This window comes from Rhamphochromis sp. 'chilingali', assembly GCF_963969265.1.
Source record: "Rhamphochromis sp. 'chilingali' genome assembly, chromosome: 11".
NCBI lineage: Eukaryota > Metazoa > Chordata > Actinopteri > Cichliformes > Cichlidae > Rhamphochromis > Rhamphochromis sp. 'chilingali'.
In genome coordinates this window covers 23713910-23731848 of record NC_137938.1, presented here as the reverse complement: position 1 = coordinate 23731848, position 17939 = coordinate 23713910, and the positions used below count along the sequence as shown (strand labels likewise).

Sequence of the window (17939 nt, the reverse complement as noted above, 5' to 3'; positions counted from 1 at the left end):
ACAAAATATCTGACATCCTTGTTTTCAGTGTGCTTTTCCCTTCTGGCTGGGTAAAGCTAACTCATTAGGTTGAAGCCAATAAGGAAGTGCATGTGCAGTCATTTACAAAGGGAGTAAAGTCCGTGAAAGGGGACAAGGAAGCAGGTCATGGATACGCAGATTATCCTCACAAGGAAGTGTTTCACTTATTTGTTTGAGTCTGGATTTGTTGTCGGTCAGCTATTAGATGTGATCGTAGAGGAAAACTGTTAACATTCGTCAGAGAGATGGCCGGTGAAATACAGAGACAAAACTCTCATATTTACAATTACATTGGAGGTGATCAGATTTACCTGCTCGTATTTGTTGTTTTGTTTTAAACTCTTAGACGATGTCTGAATGCCTTTCGCTCACAGGAAATGGTTATGACGGTGAGCAGCAGTCACTCAGGCGTCGGCAGGTTTCGTCTCCAGCTCCTGATCAGAGTTATCCTCACTTCAACTGGGACTCAACCCCCGAGGATGAAGATGAAGACAGCGATGGTGGACCCAAACGGGACATCAGGTGTATTCCCCTGCCCATGCACCTGAGAAGAACTATAAGGTATGAAACTTTCTACTGAATGTTTGGTGGTGACGTTTCAGTAATTCAGTGGAAAAACGGAGAAATAAAGAGAAAGTTAATGGAGAGCCCAGATTTGAGGTCATGGACTAAATTAATGCGAGTAAATTAATGACTAGAGTTTAAAGGTCAGGGAGTCAGCAGTGTATTGCTCGTAAATGATAGCATGTTCCCAAATTTAAACGCGGTCTTAAAGAATGAGTATGTGGCCGATATGAAGCAGAACATTCATCCTCTTACAAATGAAAAACATAATCACCCTTCATCATACACTGTGACTTATATCACTGTGTTCTGTTACAATAGTATATATTGGACTTTATAACTTCACTTGTGCTTGGGTTTTAACTTTTAGCAGTATATGATAAAAACTTAAGTCATCTAAATAACATGAGTCTTGTAATGGAGCTGGGATAATGTGGATCTGCAAAACACACACAACATAATTTCCAAGTAGATTTCTGGAAGAAAAATCATTCAACGCATAGCTTCATTTAAACCCAATCAATTTCATTAGCTAGTTGTTATAGACAGCTGGTTGTTCATGTATATTAAACTGTACGTGTCTGCCTACAGTTACATCTAGAAACCTAAGGACATGGACACAGTTTGTGTAGGTTTCATAGGTTTCTACACCCTCACAGTGATTTCAAATCAAACAATCAAGACATGATTGAAGTGCAGACTTCCAGCTTTAATCAAGTGGACTTAACAAAAGAGTTGCACTAACTGTTTAGTAATTACAGCCATTTGTATACACAGTCACAGTAATTGCACAGTTGATTGATGAGCAGTTTCATGGCCAGGTGAGGCCTGTTCACTCACTGTTTGATTACAAATTAAGCAGATGAATGATAGTTAGAGTTGATTTCCAGTGTTCACCTTGTATTCAGTAGTCTTTTAATTGAATATATATAATGTTCTAAGAGATGTTGATACAGGCGAAGGAGGCAATAATTAGGCTGAAAATTCAAAATAACCTTTCAGAAAAATGAAATATACTTTAGAAGTCAGTAAACTGGTTCATTCCTAAAAAGAAGGATTGCATTGAGCAGCTCAGTAAAACCAAAAAGGCCTGAAAGAAAATATAGGCCAGCTTTTATTATTGTGGTTAAGAAGAAAACACCTTTATAATATCAGCTCTAGTAAAAACAACTTTTGAGGAGGTGTATCATTGTCAAAGTCCACAATCGTGAAACTTCTTCATGAGTGTAAATGCACAGGGTTTACTACAGGGTTCACACCACTGGTCACAAGGAAGAAGAAGGCGGTGGCCATCTATGGGAAAAAACTGTTTGGACAGATGAAACTGAGACGTATCAGAATGATGGGAAGAAAAAGGTTTGGAGAAGGAGAAAAACAGGTCATGTTTGGAGACAAACCACATTATCTGTCACACATGGTGGAGGAAATGTAGCATGCACAGGTATTGCTGCCAGTGGAACCAGTTCACTGGTGTTTATTTATGATGGGACCTCAGATAGAAAGTAGCAGGACCAACTGTGAAGTACAAAACTGTACTCTCTGCTCAAATTCAACAAAGTACTGCAAAACTGATCAGACTGTGTTTCACAGAACAAAAGGATAATCCTCCAAAGCAAACTGTAAAAGTACCCAAAGGTTTTCTCAAGGCAGAGAAATTGGATATCCTTCAATGGGCAAGTCAGTCACCTGATCTCAACCCAACAGATCAGCTTTTCAGATACTAAAGACAAAGTGGATTGAGAAAAACCCCTCAAACCAGCAGCAGCTGGAGGAGGCTGCAGTAAAAGCCTGGCAATCAGAATCAAAATACTTTATTGATCCCTTGGGGAAATTATGTTGGTTACAGCGCTCCAGTACAAACAATAACAAAATCAGGCAATACAAAAAGTAAGAAATAGCACAATATGTACAATATATACATATATATATATAAGTCACTTACTAATAAATATCTGAATAAGAAAGAAGAGCAGAAGAGCAAAAAGGGTGTAGCTATTGCAGTACACAGTGTATCAGGTGGATGAGTTGTACAGGGAGATGGCAACAGGCAGGAATGATTTCATGTGTCGTTCAGTGGTGCTTTTTGGTAATCTCAGTCTTTCGCTGAACGTGCTCCTGTGGCTAGCTAGCATGGAGTGGGTGGGAGGAGTTATCCAACATTGTCTTTATCCTGGACAACATTCGCCTCTCCATCACCACCCTAAGAGAGCCCAGCTCCATCCCCACAACATTACTGGCCTTGCGGATCACTTTATTATTATATAGCATCAGCAACCCTCAACCTACTGCCCCAGCATGCAACCGCGTAGAGGATTGCACTGGCCACAACAGACTCATAGAAAATTCGGAGCATTGTCCGACAGATGTTGAAGGACCTCAGCCGCCTCAGAAAATAGAGTCGGCTCTGGCCTTTCCTGTAAAGTGCTGTGGTGTTTTTAGCCCAGTTCAGTTTATTGTCAATGTATACTCCGAGGTATTTATAGTCTTCGGTCTTTGCCAGGTTGAGCCTCAGATGATTCTGCTCATACCACGTGACAAATCAGTTAACCACAGCCCGGTACTCTGTCTTATCATCCCTGCCGATGCATCCAACCACCACAGAGTCATCAGAAAACTTCTGAAGATGGCAGGTCTCTGTGCAGTGGCTGAAGTCTGTGGTGTAGAGGGTGAAGAGGAAGAGGTGCCCCTGTATTGCTGATTACCTTGTGGTCTTCCTGTTAGGTAATCAACAATCCAGGACACCAGAGAAGCATCCACCTGCATCACTGTTAGCTTATCACCCAGGAGGGTCGGCTTGATGGTGTTGAAAGCACTGGAAAAGTCAAAAAACATGACCCTCACAGTGCTCGCCGGCTGGTCCAGGTGGGTGTAGACATGATTGAGCAGAGAGATGATGGCGTCATCAGTTCCGAGACGGGGCTGGTAAGCAAATTGAAGGGGATCCTGATGTGACTCCTCAAGGGAAGAAACACAGCATTTGGTGATGTCCAAATACACTTCACGCAGTCGTTGACTGTAAAGGATTTAAAGGAGAATTAAAAAGCGATACTTACATTTAAAATTATGATTATGCAATACGTCTCTGAAAATACGTCTCTATTTATCAAAATGGCTTTAAATTCACAAACTGTCAATGAAAACATTTTTGATACAGCCCCTAAAGCTGAAAGCCTGCACTTCAGTCACATCTTGATTGATTTAAAATCCTCTGTGGTGATGTGCAGAGGCAGAATGACAAAAACTGCTTGTTAATGTATGTATATACTGTGTAAGTGCTATCTAATTCATGTTTATTTAATAATTCTCCTATATATAGTTTATTTTAAATTACTTGGTAATTGTGAGGGAATTTTGAGTTGTTGTAATATAATTTCTTTATTATTTGTCCTTCACAGGGAAGTGCAGCAAATGCGGTCGCCCGCATTTTCCAGAGATGTGTCCTGGAGAGGGAGACAGATGCTGCGTAAACTCAGAAACAAATGCAAAGAATTTCTTTACTTTTTCTCATTGTGGAGGAAGTCAGTGCAAATGATTGGAGGTACACATGCAGTAAATTAATATAAAAGGACAATAAAGGAAGCAGCTCAGTCCCACGCGTTAAGTTTACATTTGAAACAAACCATGTTTCTTTGCCCTCACAGGGAACTTTGGAGGTGGTGTCCAGTCTTACTTCGTGTTCCTTCGCTTCTTGGTGGTTCTGAATTTTGTGTCCTTCTTTCTGATTGCTGGGTTTGTCCTCATTCCCAGTGTTGTCTTCAGATCCACCAACCACCACCAACCAACCACCAACAGCACAGATATCCTCACTGTTAGCAATAACTTGAGTGAAACAAATTGCACCGGTGCGTCCTGTTTCTTCATTTCCTCCTTTTTTCCTTGTTACTCATCTTTTATCACATTTCTTCGTAATTACAACAGGAAGCCTTCTTGCACTTTGCTGCAACAGTTTCCAGGCAACAGCCCTGCATTTGTAGGAGTAAGAGTAGAGAGAGTGGTACCCCTTCTGTTTTCCCTTCAGAAATAAAATGTGGGCTGCTCACCTGTGGATGAGCAGAATATTTATACAAAATTCCACATCTGTGACATTCAAATATATACAAAAATGAGTTTATCCCTAATATCATTTATCATCTCCAGACCTGAAATAGCTTTACAGGATGATGTATGACTTTTCCAAATCCTTTGATTATTTTAAAGCCACATAAGAAACAGATCTTATTTAGACGTTAAATAGTTTCCACTGCAGCTGCATTGAATCTCCCGGTCTCTTTCTGTGTATTTAATTTATTTACAAATATCATAAATTCTTGAGGCAACAGCATGACCTTTATGTTCAGAGGAAGCCTTTTGTTTACTGTGTTTTATTTTTTCAAATCCAGCTAAATGCAAGGTGTATGAAGTTAAGAGCACAACGGAGATCTATCAGTACCTGCTCGACTTCCTTTCGGGAACGGTGAGACGTTGAGAGACTTGCAGAATGTATATAGACCTGCACTTTAGTTTGAGGCACTTTAGACTTTCATAGAATTGTCATTCCACTTTCATTCTGCAAAAAGGTGACACCGAGAACACATATAAGGTACAGCTGGAGTAATAATGTCTTTTTGTGTGTGGTGGTTTGAAAATAGAAAGTCACGGGTGTTACTGACACTATGTTGGCATGAGTATGAAAGTAAGGCAGCACACGCAGAACCACAACACTGAAACTAAAGCAGCTAGTTTGAATGAGCTGTGACTCATTTCAGGCTTTACACCTGTGCTTTTCTGCTGCACCTTGTCAAAGTGTTTTATGTGAATGACACTGGTTCATTTATGCTTTTAGGCTTCACGTTGGAGCTGAAGCCTACAATATAGGCCTAAATAATAAATCTAGTGATATATTGTAGTGAAGAAATTGCACAATTCTCCTGCTTTTATTCTCAGCCGGCAAAATGTAATTGCATCTTGAGCTGGATATTCTTCTCTCCTTTACAGGGTTTTATGGAGTATTCATACCTGTTTTATGGCTACTACAACATCACAGAGATGCCGAACAGGGACTTCTTCTACAACATCCCTCTTGCCTACATCCTCACTGCTGTCTTCTACTTTGCCTTTTGTCTCATCTGCATGATAACACGGTCAGTCCCACGACTGTAACGGCCAGGTTCTTGCTTAGACAGCAAAATTGGGTTTGTTTTACTGAATTCCTGGGGTCTGGAGACACTATAGTTCGTGTTAAACGGATGCATTATGTAAATAAAGGCTGTGTGTTTGCATGTTTAGCTTAGAGTCCTGAGTTCAGTCAGCCTGACTTCTGTCTGTATCCTTTTCACTGGCTGTTCACACACAGGATGGGGACTGCAGCTCGAGTTGCTGTGGCAACGGGAAGCAGCACTGGAGTGAGCAGTTACAGCATGATCGTGTTCACCGGATGGGACTATAGTTGCCTGGGAGACAGAGCTACCAAACTGAAGCAGAAAAACATCCTCTACCAGCTACAGGTCAGAAGGGATCTATCCTACTTAACAGGATGAAGTGCTGGAAAAGAGAAACGTGACCCACACGTGGCAGCTTTGCTCCACAGTTTCGTATACACGATGTGCCTTCAGGTGACCCCTCATTTCTCTTCTCTCCCTCGGCCAGGTGGATCTGGAGGAGGAGAGTCGAAAGAGACACAAGGCTGATCTGTCAACATCAAAAAAAGTGATTTTATACTCTCTGCGTGTTTTAATGACTTTTCTTTCACTTGGGTTCATTGGAGGAGCTTTCTACGGCATCTATGTGACCACACAGTTCAGCCAGGTAAACGATGTAAAAATAATGATGCCAACATGATCTTCTTGAAGCTCTGGGTGACCATCTCCCATTTCTGCTAAACAGAATAGGGCTGATGAGCAAGGGATCCTTGGCTTTATTATTCAGTATCTCCCGTCCATGGTCATCACTGCTGGAAACTTTGTGGTGCCTCTGCTGTGTGACAAGATCGCCTTAGTAGAGCAATACTCCCCCAGCACTACTATCATATTGGCTCTCTTAAGGTTTGTGAGAAAGAGATTATGTCACATGCATTTAATTTGTTTGTGTTTGTAATGCTTGAAAAAAAAAATCTGATCAGTCGCTCCAAGCCCATATCTTCTTATCACAAATACACAATGAGATATGACAAACTCCAGCAAATGTGGAAATTTTTATTGTAAATAAGAGAGTAAATGCAGAATTATAACACTATAACAACTATTGATAATAATGATGCTGCTGCACCTATTTTAAAAATTGACCAGAATATTAAACACAATAAATATTTTACTCACTTTAATCATAGTACTATAACTAGGCCCATAATTATCAAGACTGCCTAGCTTGCCAGGTTCATCCTTAACGACTGGCTCTAACAGAGCAGACAATAATGGGTCTAGTCACAAGCCATGGATCAAACAAACAGCAAAATGTTAAATGCCTGATGATAAATATGATCTAACCCACATGTTTTATTATCTGGCCACTATGGCTATACACAAGCTGCTATAATGCTTTTGCCATGATTCTCCAATATAGTGTGCAATACGAAGGAAATTATGCTGCAATCACCACCTTACCTGTTCTACAATTCAATTTCAGCTCAGGTTACTTCGTGTGGCACGTCCTTCAGTTTTAAAAAAAATACTAGCTCACCCTGGCTCCCACACAACTTACATCAGCTAAAACGTTGTTCATGGGGCCCTCAAGGTAAAATAAACACAAAAAACAGCTTAAAACCTTCCCTGCTTTAAACCTGGTCATTAGTTTTATGTAACAAACTTGTAAATATGGTAGTGTATCCTTATCTGTGTTGAGTTATCAAGTAAGATTAGTGTGAAATTAAAATTAGATGAATGAAAATGACCCATTTCTCTTCCACACCCAGGGCAGTGTTTCTGCGTCTGGTGAGTCTGGGCGTCCTCCTCTACACCCTGTGGAGTCAGATCACCTGCTACCCTAACGAGCTCAAAGGAAACTGTACACTGTGCGGGTACAACTACAAAGAATTCCAAGTAATTATATTACTGATCTTCATTTTCAGAGTGTAACAGCGCGGAGGGGGTCCTATATGACAGACCTTCTGTTGTTTGTGTTTAAGTTGTCTGTCATGAGAAAAAGCAGTGCTTTCAGTTTGTTGCTGGATCAAGACTTTGCTGGGTAAATTAAACAGGATCCCTTGAAGGCTTCGACGTGCAAAAGAAAAACTGACAGAATAATTGAACTGGAAACTCATTTACACTCCGTTTGTATTTTAAAAAGTCATAAACAATAATGGTAAAGCATGTCAGGTTTTTCAGTAAATATTTTTTGATCTCTTGGGGAGAACAGTAGCAGCTCTGCGACTGCCTCGTTCCGCTGACGGAGGCTTGAGTAAAATACAAAACGCGCTCTTTAACAGCTGCTATAACAGCCTGTGTGTGCAGACAAAGAGGTTAACACAACAGTAACATCAGCTTTGAATATATTCAGCATGTCCACACTGAAAGACAATCTTATCTTTTCTTATTGGTAGTGCTGGGAAACACGTGTGGGGCAGGAAATGTACAAGCTCACAATGTTTGACCTCCTCATCACCGTTGCTGTTTTTCTGCTGGTTGAATTTCCACGCAGGTACTTTTTATAGCATAAAGATGCTGTATATTTGAATACTGGTCAATCAGTCTTGTGTTCAGCTATGTAGTGTTTTTTTGTGTATGTGGTAGGCTTGTGGTGGATAACTGTTCCTGTAAGCCTGTTCAGTGGGTGGGGCGGCAGGAGTTTGTGGTTCCCTCCAATGTGCTTGGCCTGGTTTATGGTCAGACTGTGGTCTGGGTGGGAGCTCTTTTTTGCCCTCTGCTGCCCGCCATCAACACCTTAAAGTTTGTCATCCTGTTTTACTGCAAGAAGGTGAGGCTCTAGCTTTAACACCGCCAACACGTCACATTGCTTGGTGATTGTGTCCCTAATCCACTATTAAATTGCCACTTTCCCCCCGCAGATAACACTCTTCCAAAACTGTCGGCCAGCGCTGAGGACATTTCGTTCTACCACCTCCACCTTCTTTTTTCTGGTGGTGCTCCTGTTTGGATGGGGTTTGGCAACAGTTGTCTTGATTTACAGTCTTTCTGAGTGAGTGTTTCATACTTACCTGTAACAGTTGCAACACAACTGCTTTTTCTGCATCACTGTAAGAAAACTTGCTGTCTTGCTATACTTGCTATAAACTTTGCATGAAAACATTTTTCATGTTATTTAACATTGCTGAGGACAAGTGTGTCCCTCTTCCTCAAACAGGATCCGTCCCTCTTACGGTTGTGGTCCTTTCCACTCATCCAGTACCATGTGGTCAACTGTTCCAGACTCATTCAACAATCTCTCTAACGTCACACAGGAGTTTCTCTTCTTCGTCGGCTCCCAGGCGTTCTCCATCCCTCTTTTTGCATTAGCAATGTGCGTGAACTCTCAGTATGCTATTTGTGTAATGATGACCTGCATATTAAATAGTCCTTACTGTGCATTTCATGGAGTAATATTATGTCTCTCTTCTCCCTGGCAGTGTGGTGATGTGCTATGTCGTAGCTTTAGCAACTGTCTATGGGAGAAGCATTGCACTGCTAAAAGCTCAGCTTAAACTGGTAAACTGCTTTATTATTATTACTATTATTATTATTAGATAAAGTCATGTACTTAAGGAAAAAGCCAAAGAAGGAAAGTAAATACACCCTCTTTCAATTGTTCAGGACATAGTAACAAAAAAAATCATCTGGTCCTTATCAGACTCTAACATGATGTATTACACCATGTGATTACTTAACAAAAATTATGCCAAAATGCAGAAGCGCTGTGTGACAAACTAGGTACAACTAGGTACACTTCCTGATTCAGTAGCTGTTAGAACTGTATGACTTTATTGGTCTCTCACATTGTTATGAAGGAATTTTGGCCCACCACAGCTTTTCAATATGTTTAAGGTTAGGAATTTGACTGGACAATTGCAGCACCTTGACTCTTTTCTTTGTCAACCATTCAGTTATAGATTTGCTGCTGTTCTTGGGATCACTGTCCTGCTGCATGACCCAAATTCAGCCAAGCTTTAGCTGTCAGACAGATGGTCTCATAGTTGACTCTAGAATACTTTGGTATACAGAGGAGTTTAAGGTTGACTCAATCACTGCAAAGTGCTCAGGTCCAGTGGGTGCAAATAACAAGCACAAATCATTACCCCTCCAGCACCGTGCTGGACAGTTGGTTTGAAATGTTTGTGCTGATATGCTGTGCCTGGTTTTCACCAAACATGATGCTACACATTATGGTCAAGGATCGCCACTTTGGTCTAAACTGAACAAAGGACATTGTTTCAGAAGTCTTAAGGTTTGTTTAGACTTAAGCTGTGTTGCCATGATTTACAGTAAATAGGCTTTCTCCTGGCAACCTTTCCAAACGAGCCAGTCTTTTTAAACTGTACTGTCAGTTTTCTACAACTGCTTCTGCATCATGTTTCAGTATTTGTTACAAAATGAAACAGTCTAATATATAATAACTTTCTGCTTGTGTGTATTTACATTAACTTCATTTTAAAACCTGCCGAGGATTAATATCATGTGTTGATAGGTAAAATCTTGGAATTCAAAGAGGATGCATTCACAGGCACTTTACAACAACTACACACAGTCCAGTCCAAATATACAAATCTATCTGCGTTAATTACCTTACAGTTTATAATGACCCTACAGTCCCGAAATTAAATGGTGATCTTTTATATACGTCATTAGGCTTCACTTTGAAACAGTAAGTTAAATGGTTTCCTGATTCTCACATGGACTTATGAGTTTTTGGTTTACAGGAGAGCCGTGACAAACAGTTCCTGATCAAGCAGATTGAGAGCCTGAGTCGGCAAGCTCATATACCGACACATCATGCAGGAGTACAAGATTGAACACGACATATGGGCAAGGATCTACCGTCTTGAAAACAACATAATAAGACTTGTTTTTATGTTTATAATTTAATGCAGGCTAGGTTTTACCACACACGTCTGCACGAAGATAACTGTATTAAAAGTTGTGATTTTTTTAAAGGAATACATAAAGAAGGAGAATTAAATCTTTATCGTTATTAGAGTATAACATTTCCACTATGTAAATAGATTAGTGCCTTTTCTGTCTGTCCTTCAAAGCAGATATTCTTTTCTTTACATAATAAAATAAAATGAGAAACATAACAGCCCCCTCTGCTGTCGCCATTGTGTTATTGCTTCAACATGGAGCTACTGTTTACTTCCTGTTTGGGTCTGCCTGTTCCTGTGAGGTCCTGCTACCTGTCCAACAAGAACAATTCTTCACTCAACAAGTTGGTGACAGTGCCTGGGCCCTGTTTTAGAGAGTAAAATGTTTAAAAAAAAATTGCTAAATTGGCGGAAATGTGATATCTATGCGTGGTGCTGAGTCCTTAAGGTAAAGTAGATGTGGAAAGTAGCAAACATCGGCTAACATTATCTCGTTAGCTCTGCCTCTTGGGAGGTCAAAGCTGCAAATATAAAGTTTGTTTTTGTATATTTATATATTTTTATTCTATTTTCCGCTTTGGGGCATTGACGCATTTCCTTCCACAACTAGCGGCTTTATTTGGGGGAACTTATTCACGTTTTCCTTCCACTTTTGCCGCTGCTAGCCGACTGCTAACCTATAGTAGTAACAGTCGCCAAGGGAACAATGAACATCCTTCCGAAGAAGAGCTGGCATGTCCGCAACAAAGACAACGTCGCTCGAGTGCGGAGGGACGAGGCCCAGGCAGCAGAGGAGGAGCGCGAGGCCAAGCGTCGCGTGGAACGCGCGGAGCAAGAGGTGACTCCGGGTGGATGACCGTGGCGTGCTGTTACTGTACATACTTTTTGCTCTGTTTCCCATGTAGTTTGAGCAGGATACCTCAAATTCAAACCGGATATGATCAGAAGCAAGGTTACTAACTTGAACAACATAAAAAAAAGTACTCATTTATAATAAAAGTATACAGTAAATGTCCTTTTTCAGTAGGGCCTACCTGAGATGCTCTTAGTCCAACCCTAGTTACAAAAAAGTTAGAATACTGTGTAAAGTGTTGCTGAAAACAGTGAGGATTTTTAAATTAAGTAAACCTAAATATACCTTGAAGCACTGATGGTACCTTTCCAGATTTGCAAGCTGCCAGTTCCATAGGCACTAATGCACACGTTGTACCTTGAGAAACAGTTTCTACTGTGCCTCAGTCCATTTTGAATAGGCTTTGGCCCAGAGAAGGCAGCGTTTTTGTATCATGTTCACATATGGCTACTTTGAAGTGTAACAGTAATTTCTGAAAGTGTTCCTGAACCCATGCAGTGACTCCATGACAGAATCCTGCCTATTTACTATTTACTGCACTGTTGCCTGTGTTGCCAAAAATCACAGGCATCTAGTATTGATATTCAAAGTCTTTGTAACTTTACATTTAGGAGCTTTATGCTGAAATTGGTACACAACTTGTAGACACAGTTTTTGCATATCCAGTCATGTTACTGAGCGGTTGGCAGTTAACTTAGTTGCAAAATATTCCTCTAGCTGTTTCCTTTTAGTTAAGCTTACTTTTCCAGCCTTTTGTTACCACTGTCCCAACTTTTTGAGATCTGTTGCTGCCAACAAAATCATTTAAAACATTGGTTATAAACAACAATAACAGTTGTGAATAAAAATTGCAAAATGCAAATTAAGGCATTCTCTTTTTAATCTACATTTTGCACAATAAATAAATATGTAGAATATTAAAGCTTTTTATAATGGGATGGAAATCTAAAAAATAAATATATTAAAAAGGCAGAATTATTTTGAAATCAAATGTATTACAGAAAAGTTACCCAAAAACAATAATGTCAGTACTGTACATTAAAGTAAAGGACAGGAAACGTGAGATGACATTGAAGTAGCTCAGTATCACAGGGGGTAAAATGTAGTGGGCCGTGCAGAGCCGGAATAAAATGTTATCATGCGAGAACAGATTGTTCTCTGCTACACTTATGTGTTGCATTGCAGAGATTATTAGGGTTTTACTGTATTTAAAGAAGCTTTGAGCCCATCAGTGAGGGGTTTTTTTTGCCATCCACTGTCACTAAAAATATTTTTAACCATTTTATTTAACTTATTAAAGCTTAAAATAAATTTTTGTTGATCAAATAGACAAAATGTATTGGAAAACATATAGACCTTTGATACGTTAAGTAACCCAGATGTCCAGAACCCCTTAAAAGGCCCACACTGAGACAGGAAACACCCTGTTTTTATGAAACAACAGAGTGAAAGCAGACTAAATATTAGCAACCACGTATGCATTATAATAGGTAGAGTGTAAGCATCAGATACTGTCCTTGTTGACTGCTGATTAGCATTGTTTCTCTGATGTGTCAGCTAACTTTTGTGCTGACTAAATGTTCAAACGGTGTAGTGATCTTTTCTTTATTTCCCCTGCCAAAAAAGGGTGGATAGTTAATGGTAAAAATATGTAATATACTAATTAAAAAACAAACAAGTTGTTATTTTAAACATCAGTATTGGTCCAGAGTTTTGCAATCACTGCATCCCTAATAGATCTCTCACTAGTGCACGCCTATCCTCTACAATTGTAAAAAACAACACATTTACTGTTGTATGCTGTCTTTTGTTAATATTTAAAAAAAACAACAACACCTGGAAATCAATGCTAACATTTCCTGTGTGTTACTATTCAGATTGCTGTAAATGTACTGTACGTCTCTAAATTGGCACCAGTAGAAAACTTAAGTATTTATGATTTGAGTTTAGTTTTTTATTATGAAGGTTAAATAAGCTTTGCCGTGCCCATGAATGTCCTTTAATTGTTGTTCATTGTTTACAGGCACGTACAGAGTATCTGAGAAGGAAAGCCCGAGCTGCTCTTCAGCCAACAGGAGGAAGCAGAGATGATGGTGATGAGGAACAGGGTGGAGGAAGTGGAGCTCTGGAGCATCTCAATCTTTTCCCCCTGGAGGAGTCCTCGGAGAAGAAGGGGAATGAGGAGTATCTCAGGGAAAAGAAAGAAGAAAAGGTGTCCGTGCTGCTGCTTCTGTCAGTCTTCTCTTTCATGCTTTTCTTTTGCTCTGACGTAGCAGCTGAATGATAGCAAAGCTTTTGCAAGTTTGGTACCACATCTGGGTTCAGTGTCCTGCATGGTCTGTGGTTGCAGGTCCAGTGCTGAATACCATTTACATTTTCATTTTTTCCATTAAAAACCTTTAGTAGTTAGGAGTGGATCTGCAAAATCTTGCTTTTCAGCTCAGTCACAAAAATGCTAAATGCTTTGTATGTTTTTGAAATGTTGCCAGAGAAAAGATGATTCTTATCTAATCTCATCATTAGTGGGTGTAGTTTTCTCAGATGTCATTTGAGTGGTTTGTTATCACCACACTTTAAAAAGCAATGCAATCAAATTTTTGTCTTGTTGTCATCATACCTGCTATTCTATTCTGCAGCCCAGTGCCAGTATGTATGCATGCAGCGTAAATAGATGCAGCATGAGACGGGTGGGAAATTAATTCAGACAGACAATATAAATACAAGTTAAAGCCCGTGGATGTGATCAAGGCTTTCCAATCACAGGTCAGAAAATGCCAAAATGCTGCTGATGGCAAAGCAGAGGCACTTTAGTACCATTTACATTTATTTAATGATTTGCTGAAGTATATTAGTTTATTGTGTGTCCTGTTTTAATAGCAGAGAATATCCATAACAGTTGTTGTGTTTTAGTTAATTAAAATTTTTTGCTTCAGTAAATTCAGAACTCAACAGGAAGTTGAATTTTTGAAGTGGTGTGGTGGGAAACACCTTGGTGCATAATGAGATACGCTACACTCAGGCTACGTCCACACTAATGCGTTGTCGTTTGAAAACGCATTGTTTTCTCTCTGTTTCGGCCTCCTGTCCACACTGAGACAGCGTTTTTGCTGATGGAAAACGCAGCATTTTGAAAACGCTCTCAAAAACATTTCTGGTTTCCTTGGTAACCTTTCATGTATATACATATGTGTATATGCACTACTTCCAAACACTTTGTATAAGCACTTTCTTTCTTTCAAGAACACCTACTAATTGTATGTCACGTTGCTGTATTGAGTGTTTGGATTTCAAAAGGGATATTGTCAGCCACGATTTATCACCTAATGCTGATTTCCTGTTGCCACTAGCTGTCGCGCTGACTTTGTGTAGATGTCTCCAGACTCGCTTCCAGGACGTCAAGCTCAGGACAGAGTGGACAGTGTACATTTGAGTTATAAGAGCTTTTTGTGGCAACTAATCAAAATTTGCTGAGCTGACATGGACGCACCAGACAACACAAACTCAAAAACTTCTTAGTTTGGCATTGCCAAGGTCTTTAGATTAAAGTTCTCTAAGAGGAGTTTGATAAAGTGTACTGCCTGAAAAAAAGCATTTTACATTTAAAACACTGGACTTCCTGTTGGGTTTAGAGCATGTCTCCAAGAGGCTTTTTTTCTAAATATTGCAGGTTTAAGTCAGGCTACAGAATTTCATACATGTAAGTGAAACTTGTTATTGTTTTTTTTATATGTAGCACCAGAAACTATTTTTCCCACATCCACAGGCCAAACCTACAAAATACAAAAACTTTTACCAGTTTCGTACCTTTCAAACTTTCCTACCCCATCAACAACTTCCTGTTTTAACAATATGAAGCTAAGATAGAGACCAATCAAAAAGCAGTTCATCTGCTCTTCTAGACCTTTTCGACTTTAGCTTGGAATACGGTCGAGAGTATCAGGTCGCATTTTTTCCCACTGTTTTCCTTTATCACACAACAAGAAATAGTTTGCTTTTGACATCTTCCCACTGCTGGTTTTATGTGAGGGAGCTGCTCAAATAGCACACAGCATGCGGCACACATGATGCCTCAGACAGTTAGCTCTGCTATTTGCACTTAGGAACAAGTACTATGGAGCTCGTGGAAGGTTAAAGACAGGTTAATGTCCCGTCTGGCTACTCAGATATTTACATTCTCCTATCTGTTGGGCATTGTATAAACAAAACAAACACATGTATAAACAAAAAGTGTGCTACAGTAATGAAAAAAATAACACAAAATATTTGTTTTCTGTTGTTGTTTTTGTGGGGGGGGTTTCTAGGAGAAGCAGGAAAGAGCCATTGGCTTACTGGTGTCATTGGGACCCCAGCTGGGGTCTGAGGTCACGCCGTGGTATCTGAAAAGCAGCAAAGACAAAGAGGAGAGCAAAGAAAAAGAAAAGAGAAAAGGGATAAGTGAAGAGGAGAGAGAGAAGAAGGATCGTAGACTGAAGGATAGTTTGGATCCTTTGAAAGATATGAAGAAAGCTCTCGGAGAGAAAGACAGAAAGGAGCACAAGAGCAAGAAAAAGGAAAAAAGAGACAAAGGGGAAAAGAGGAGCAGCGGCGAGAGGTAAGAATACCAGTATTGATTGTCTGGAAGTTTTATCCCCCTTAGTATTTTACTGGGGCTCAAGTCAAATTAAAGCGATCTTGTGGTGAATATCAAAGCAGGTTGGTAACAAAATGTCTGTCTGGTCTCTTCCAGCTCGATAGAAAGGTTACGTGCTGAGCGTTTACAGAGGGAGGCTGAGGAAAGGAGGAGAGCCCAGGCACTTCTGGAGCAGAGGAGCGGCAAAGGAAAGGAGCCTGGGAGGGAAGTGAGCGAGAGGGAGAGGCCTTACAACAGCGCATACTTCCCAGAACTAGCCCGAAAGCGACAAAGGCGGGACCGGGAGAGCTGGAGAGATGAGATTTTAAAATCCTGAGCTCTCTTTGCTGTTTACAGACTCCAAATAAAGACGTTCACAGGACGGCGTCACTGTGAACTCACTATGATACAAACAGAAAGTCTGAGCCTTCAGCGTTGTGATCGTTTATTTTTATTTATTATTTGTTACTCGCATGAGGGGCAGAGGTCAAATTTATCTGCAGAGTTTTACCCATGAACACATCAGCAGGGCAGATGGCCCATCACAGGGGGCTTGATGCTCAGCACGCCAGCAAAGACAGCGCTGTGTGAACAGCTGTTAGCAGGACATATACAGTAACAATCTAAAGAGTCTGTTAATCTAAAAACATTTACATTAAATCGTCTTCTGCGATGGTTTGAGTTACTAGTTTTAGGCCATTTCCATACATGCATGCATCCACCTCCTGCAGGTCTTCTGAGGGAGAGACTGAGACATTCCCAAACCAGAGAAAGAGGGATATAATGATTTAATTTCTCCAGCATACTCTGGGTCAAACCCAAGGTTTGCTCTTGGTAGGACATGTCCAAAACATTTAACCTAGGAGGCATCATATTCAGATGACCGATCCACCTCAGCAGGCTCCTTTAGATGTGGAGGAGTAGCGGCTGTGCTCAGAGTACTTCCAGAATGACAGAGCTCCTCACCCTGACTCTAAAGAAGCGCTTCAGAGGAAGATTATCTCCACGGCTCGTATCTTCGACAACTCTTCTCTTCACCGATCCAAATCCCTTATAATGTATGATTATCAAATATAAACAAAAATCATAATTAATATTTTCAGTATTCTGTGACACTGCTGGTTTAAAGAAACACTGTAAATGTCAATGGCAACAATAAAAGTATTATTATTTCCAGGAAAAAGCTCTCTCTCTACTCATCTTTGAGGCGAACTGACCGTTTCTCTATTTTGTGTATGTGTTTAATGTATATCATGCATCACTCACAGAAAAAGAAAAAGCACAGGTAGAACTGTTGAAATTACTGACGACTGCTTCAGTTTCGGGGTCATGCCGCTGTGCTGACTCACACTCACAGTTTACAGGATGCTCGAATAGAGCAGAGCCATCGCTAACGTTCATAGTAACACTCTGCTTTTCCTAATAGGAGAACACGGCTGTGAAAAAATGACCTTTTGTGTGTGTGACGGTGACCAGAACAAAGGATTTGAGATTTTACAGGCATATGCTGTGGAAATGTACCCACCCTGCAATGCAAAACTACTTTTATAGGTGATATAGCTAGTTTGTGGTGGCATATGTGCTGGCTCTTTTTGATAAGTTTATTAGGCTTAGATTGGCTGTAATAACCTCTAAAAGGTGAATTTATGGCTTTGTTTCTGAGATTATTTTATAGGATGCCAGAGCACAAATCACATCACACCCAAAGGTCATGATATGAATCCTTAAGTGATATTATGTGGATTTTAAAAATCCAATCCCAGATCAATATAAGCCGCCTCGTTTGCTCCCCTGTGGGCGCATTATCACGGGTGTGTTTTGATACTATGAGGCTGTGGTGAATGATCAAGCCGGACCATGACAATGCGCGCCGTGCGAGGCTGACGTAGGCTGGCGGAGGAGAAAAA

The 17939-nt window shown here is 40.3% G+C and overlaps 2 protein-coding genes across 5 annotated transcripts; both read left to right on the top strand.

Annotated features, from left to right (window-relative positions):
• The first annotated feature begins 187 nt into the window (after positions 1-187).
• Positions 188-10793, top strand: tmc4 (transmembrane channel-like 4). Of its 2 annotated transcripts, none has more exons than XM_080896367.1 (16): positions 188-273; positions 396-582; positions 3981-4123; positions 4227-4427; positions 4965-5038; positions 5560-5705; positions 5918-6068; positions 6211-6369; positions 6448-6605; positions 7472-7598; positions 8099-8196; positions 8289-8472; positions 8564-8694; positions 8860-9015; positions 9122-9200; positions 10409-10793. In XM_080896367.1, exons 1-16 carry the CDS (start codon positions 267-269, stop codon positions 10499-10501), a joined length of 2094 nt encoding a protein of 697 aa, XP_080752493.1. In that variant the 5' UTR covers positions 188-266; the 3' UTR covers positions 10502-10793. The 2 variants fall into 2 exon arrangements, with proteins under 2 accessions (XP_080752493.1, XP_080752492.1); XM_080896366.1 differs by having other exon boundaries at positions 198-318.
• Positions 10794-10853: 60 nt separating this feature from the next.
• leng1 (leukocyte receptor cluster (LRC) member 1) lies at positions 10854-17206 on the top strand. 3 transcript variants are annotated; one of them, XM_080897501.1, is made up of 5 exons: positions 10854-11018; positions 11236-11408; positions 13447-13635; positions 15725-16014; positions 16150-17206. In XM_080897501.1, exons 2-5 carry the CDS (start codon positions 11277-11279, stop codon positions 16367-16369), a joined length of 831 nt encoding a protein of 276 aa, XP_080753627.1. In that variant the 5' UTR covers positions 10854-11018; positions 11236-11276; the 3' UTR covers positions 16370-17206. The 3 variants fall into 3 exon arrangements, with proteins under 3 accessions (XP_080753627.1, XP_080753626.1, XP_080753628.1); XM_080897500.1 differs by having other exon boundaries at positions 11181-11408; XM_080897502.1 differs by having other exon boundaries at positions 10861-10914.
• The last annotated feature ends 733 nt before the right edge of the window (positions 17207-17939 follow it).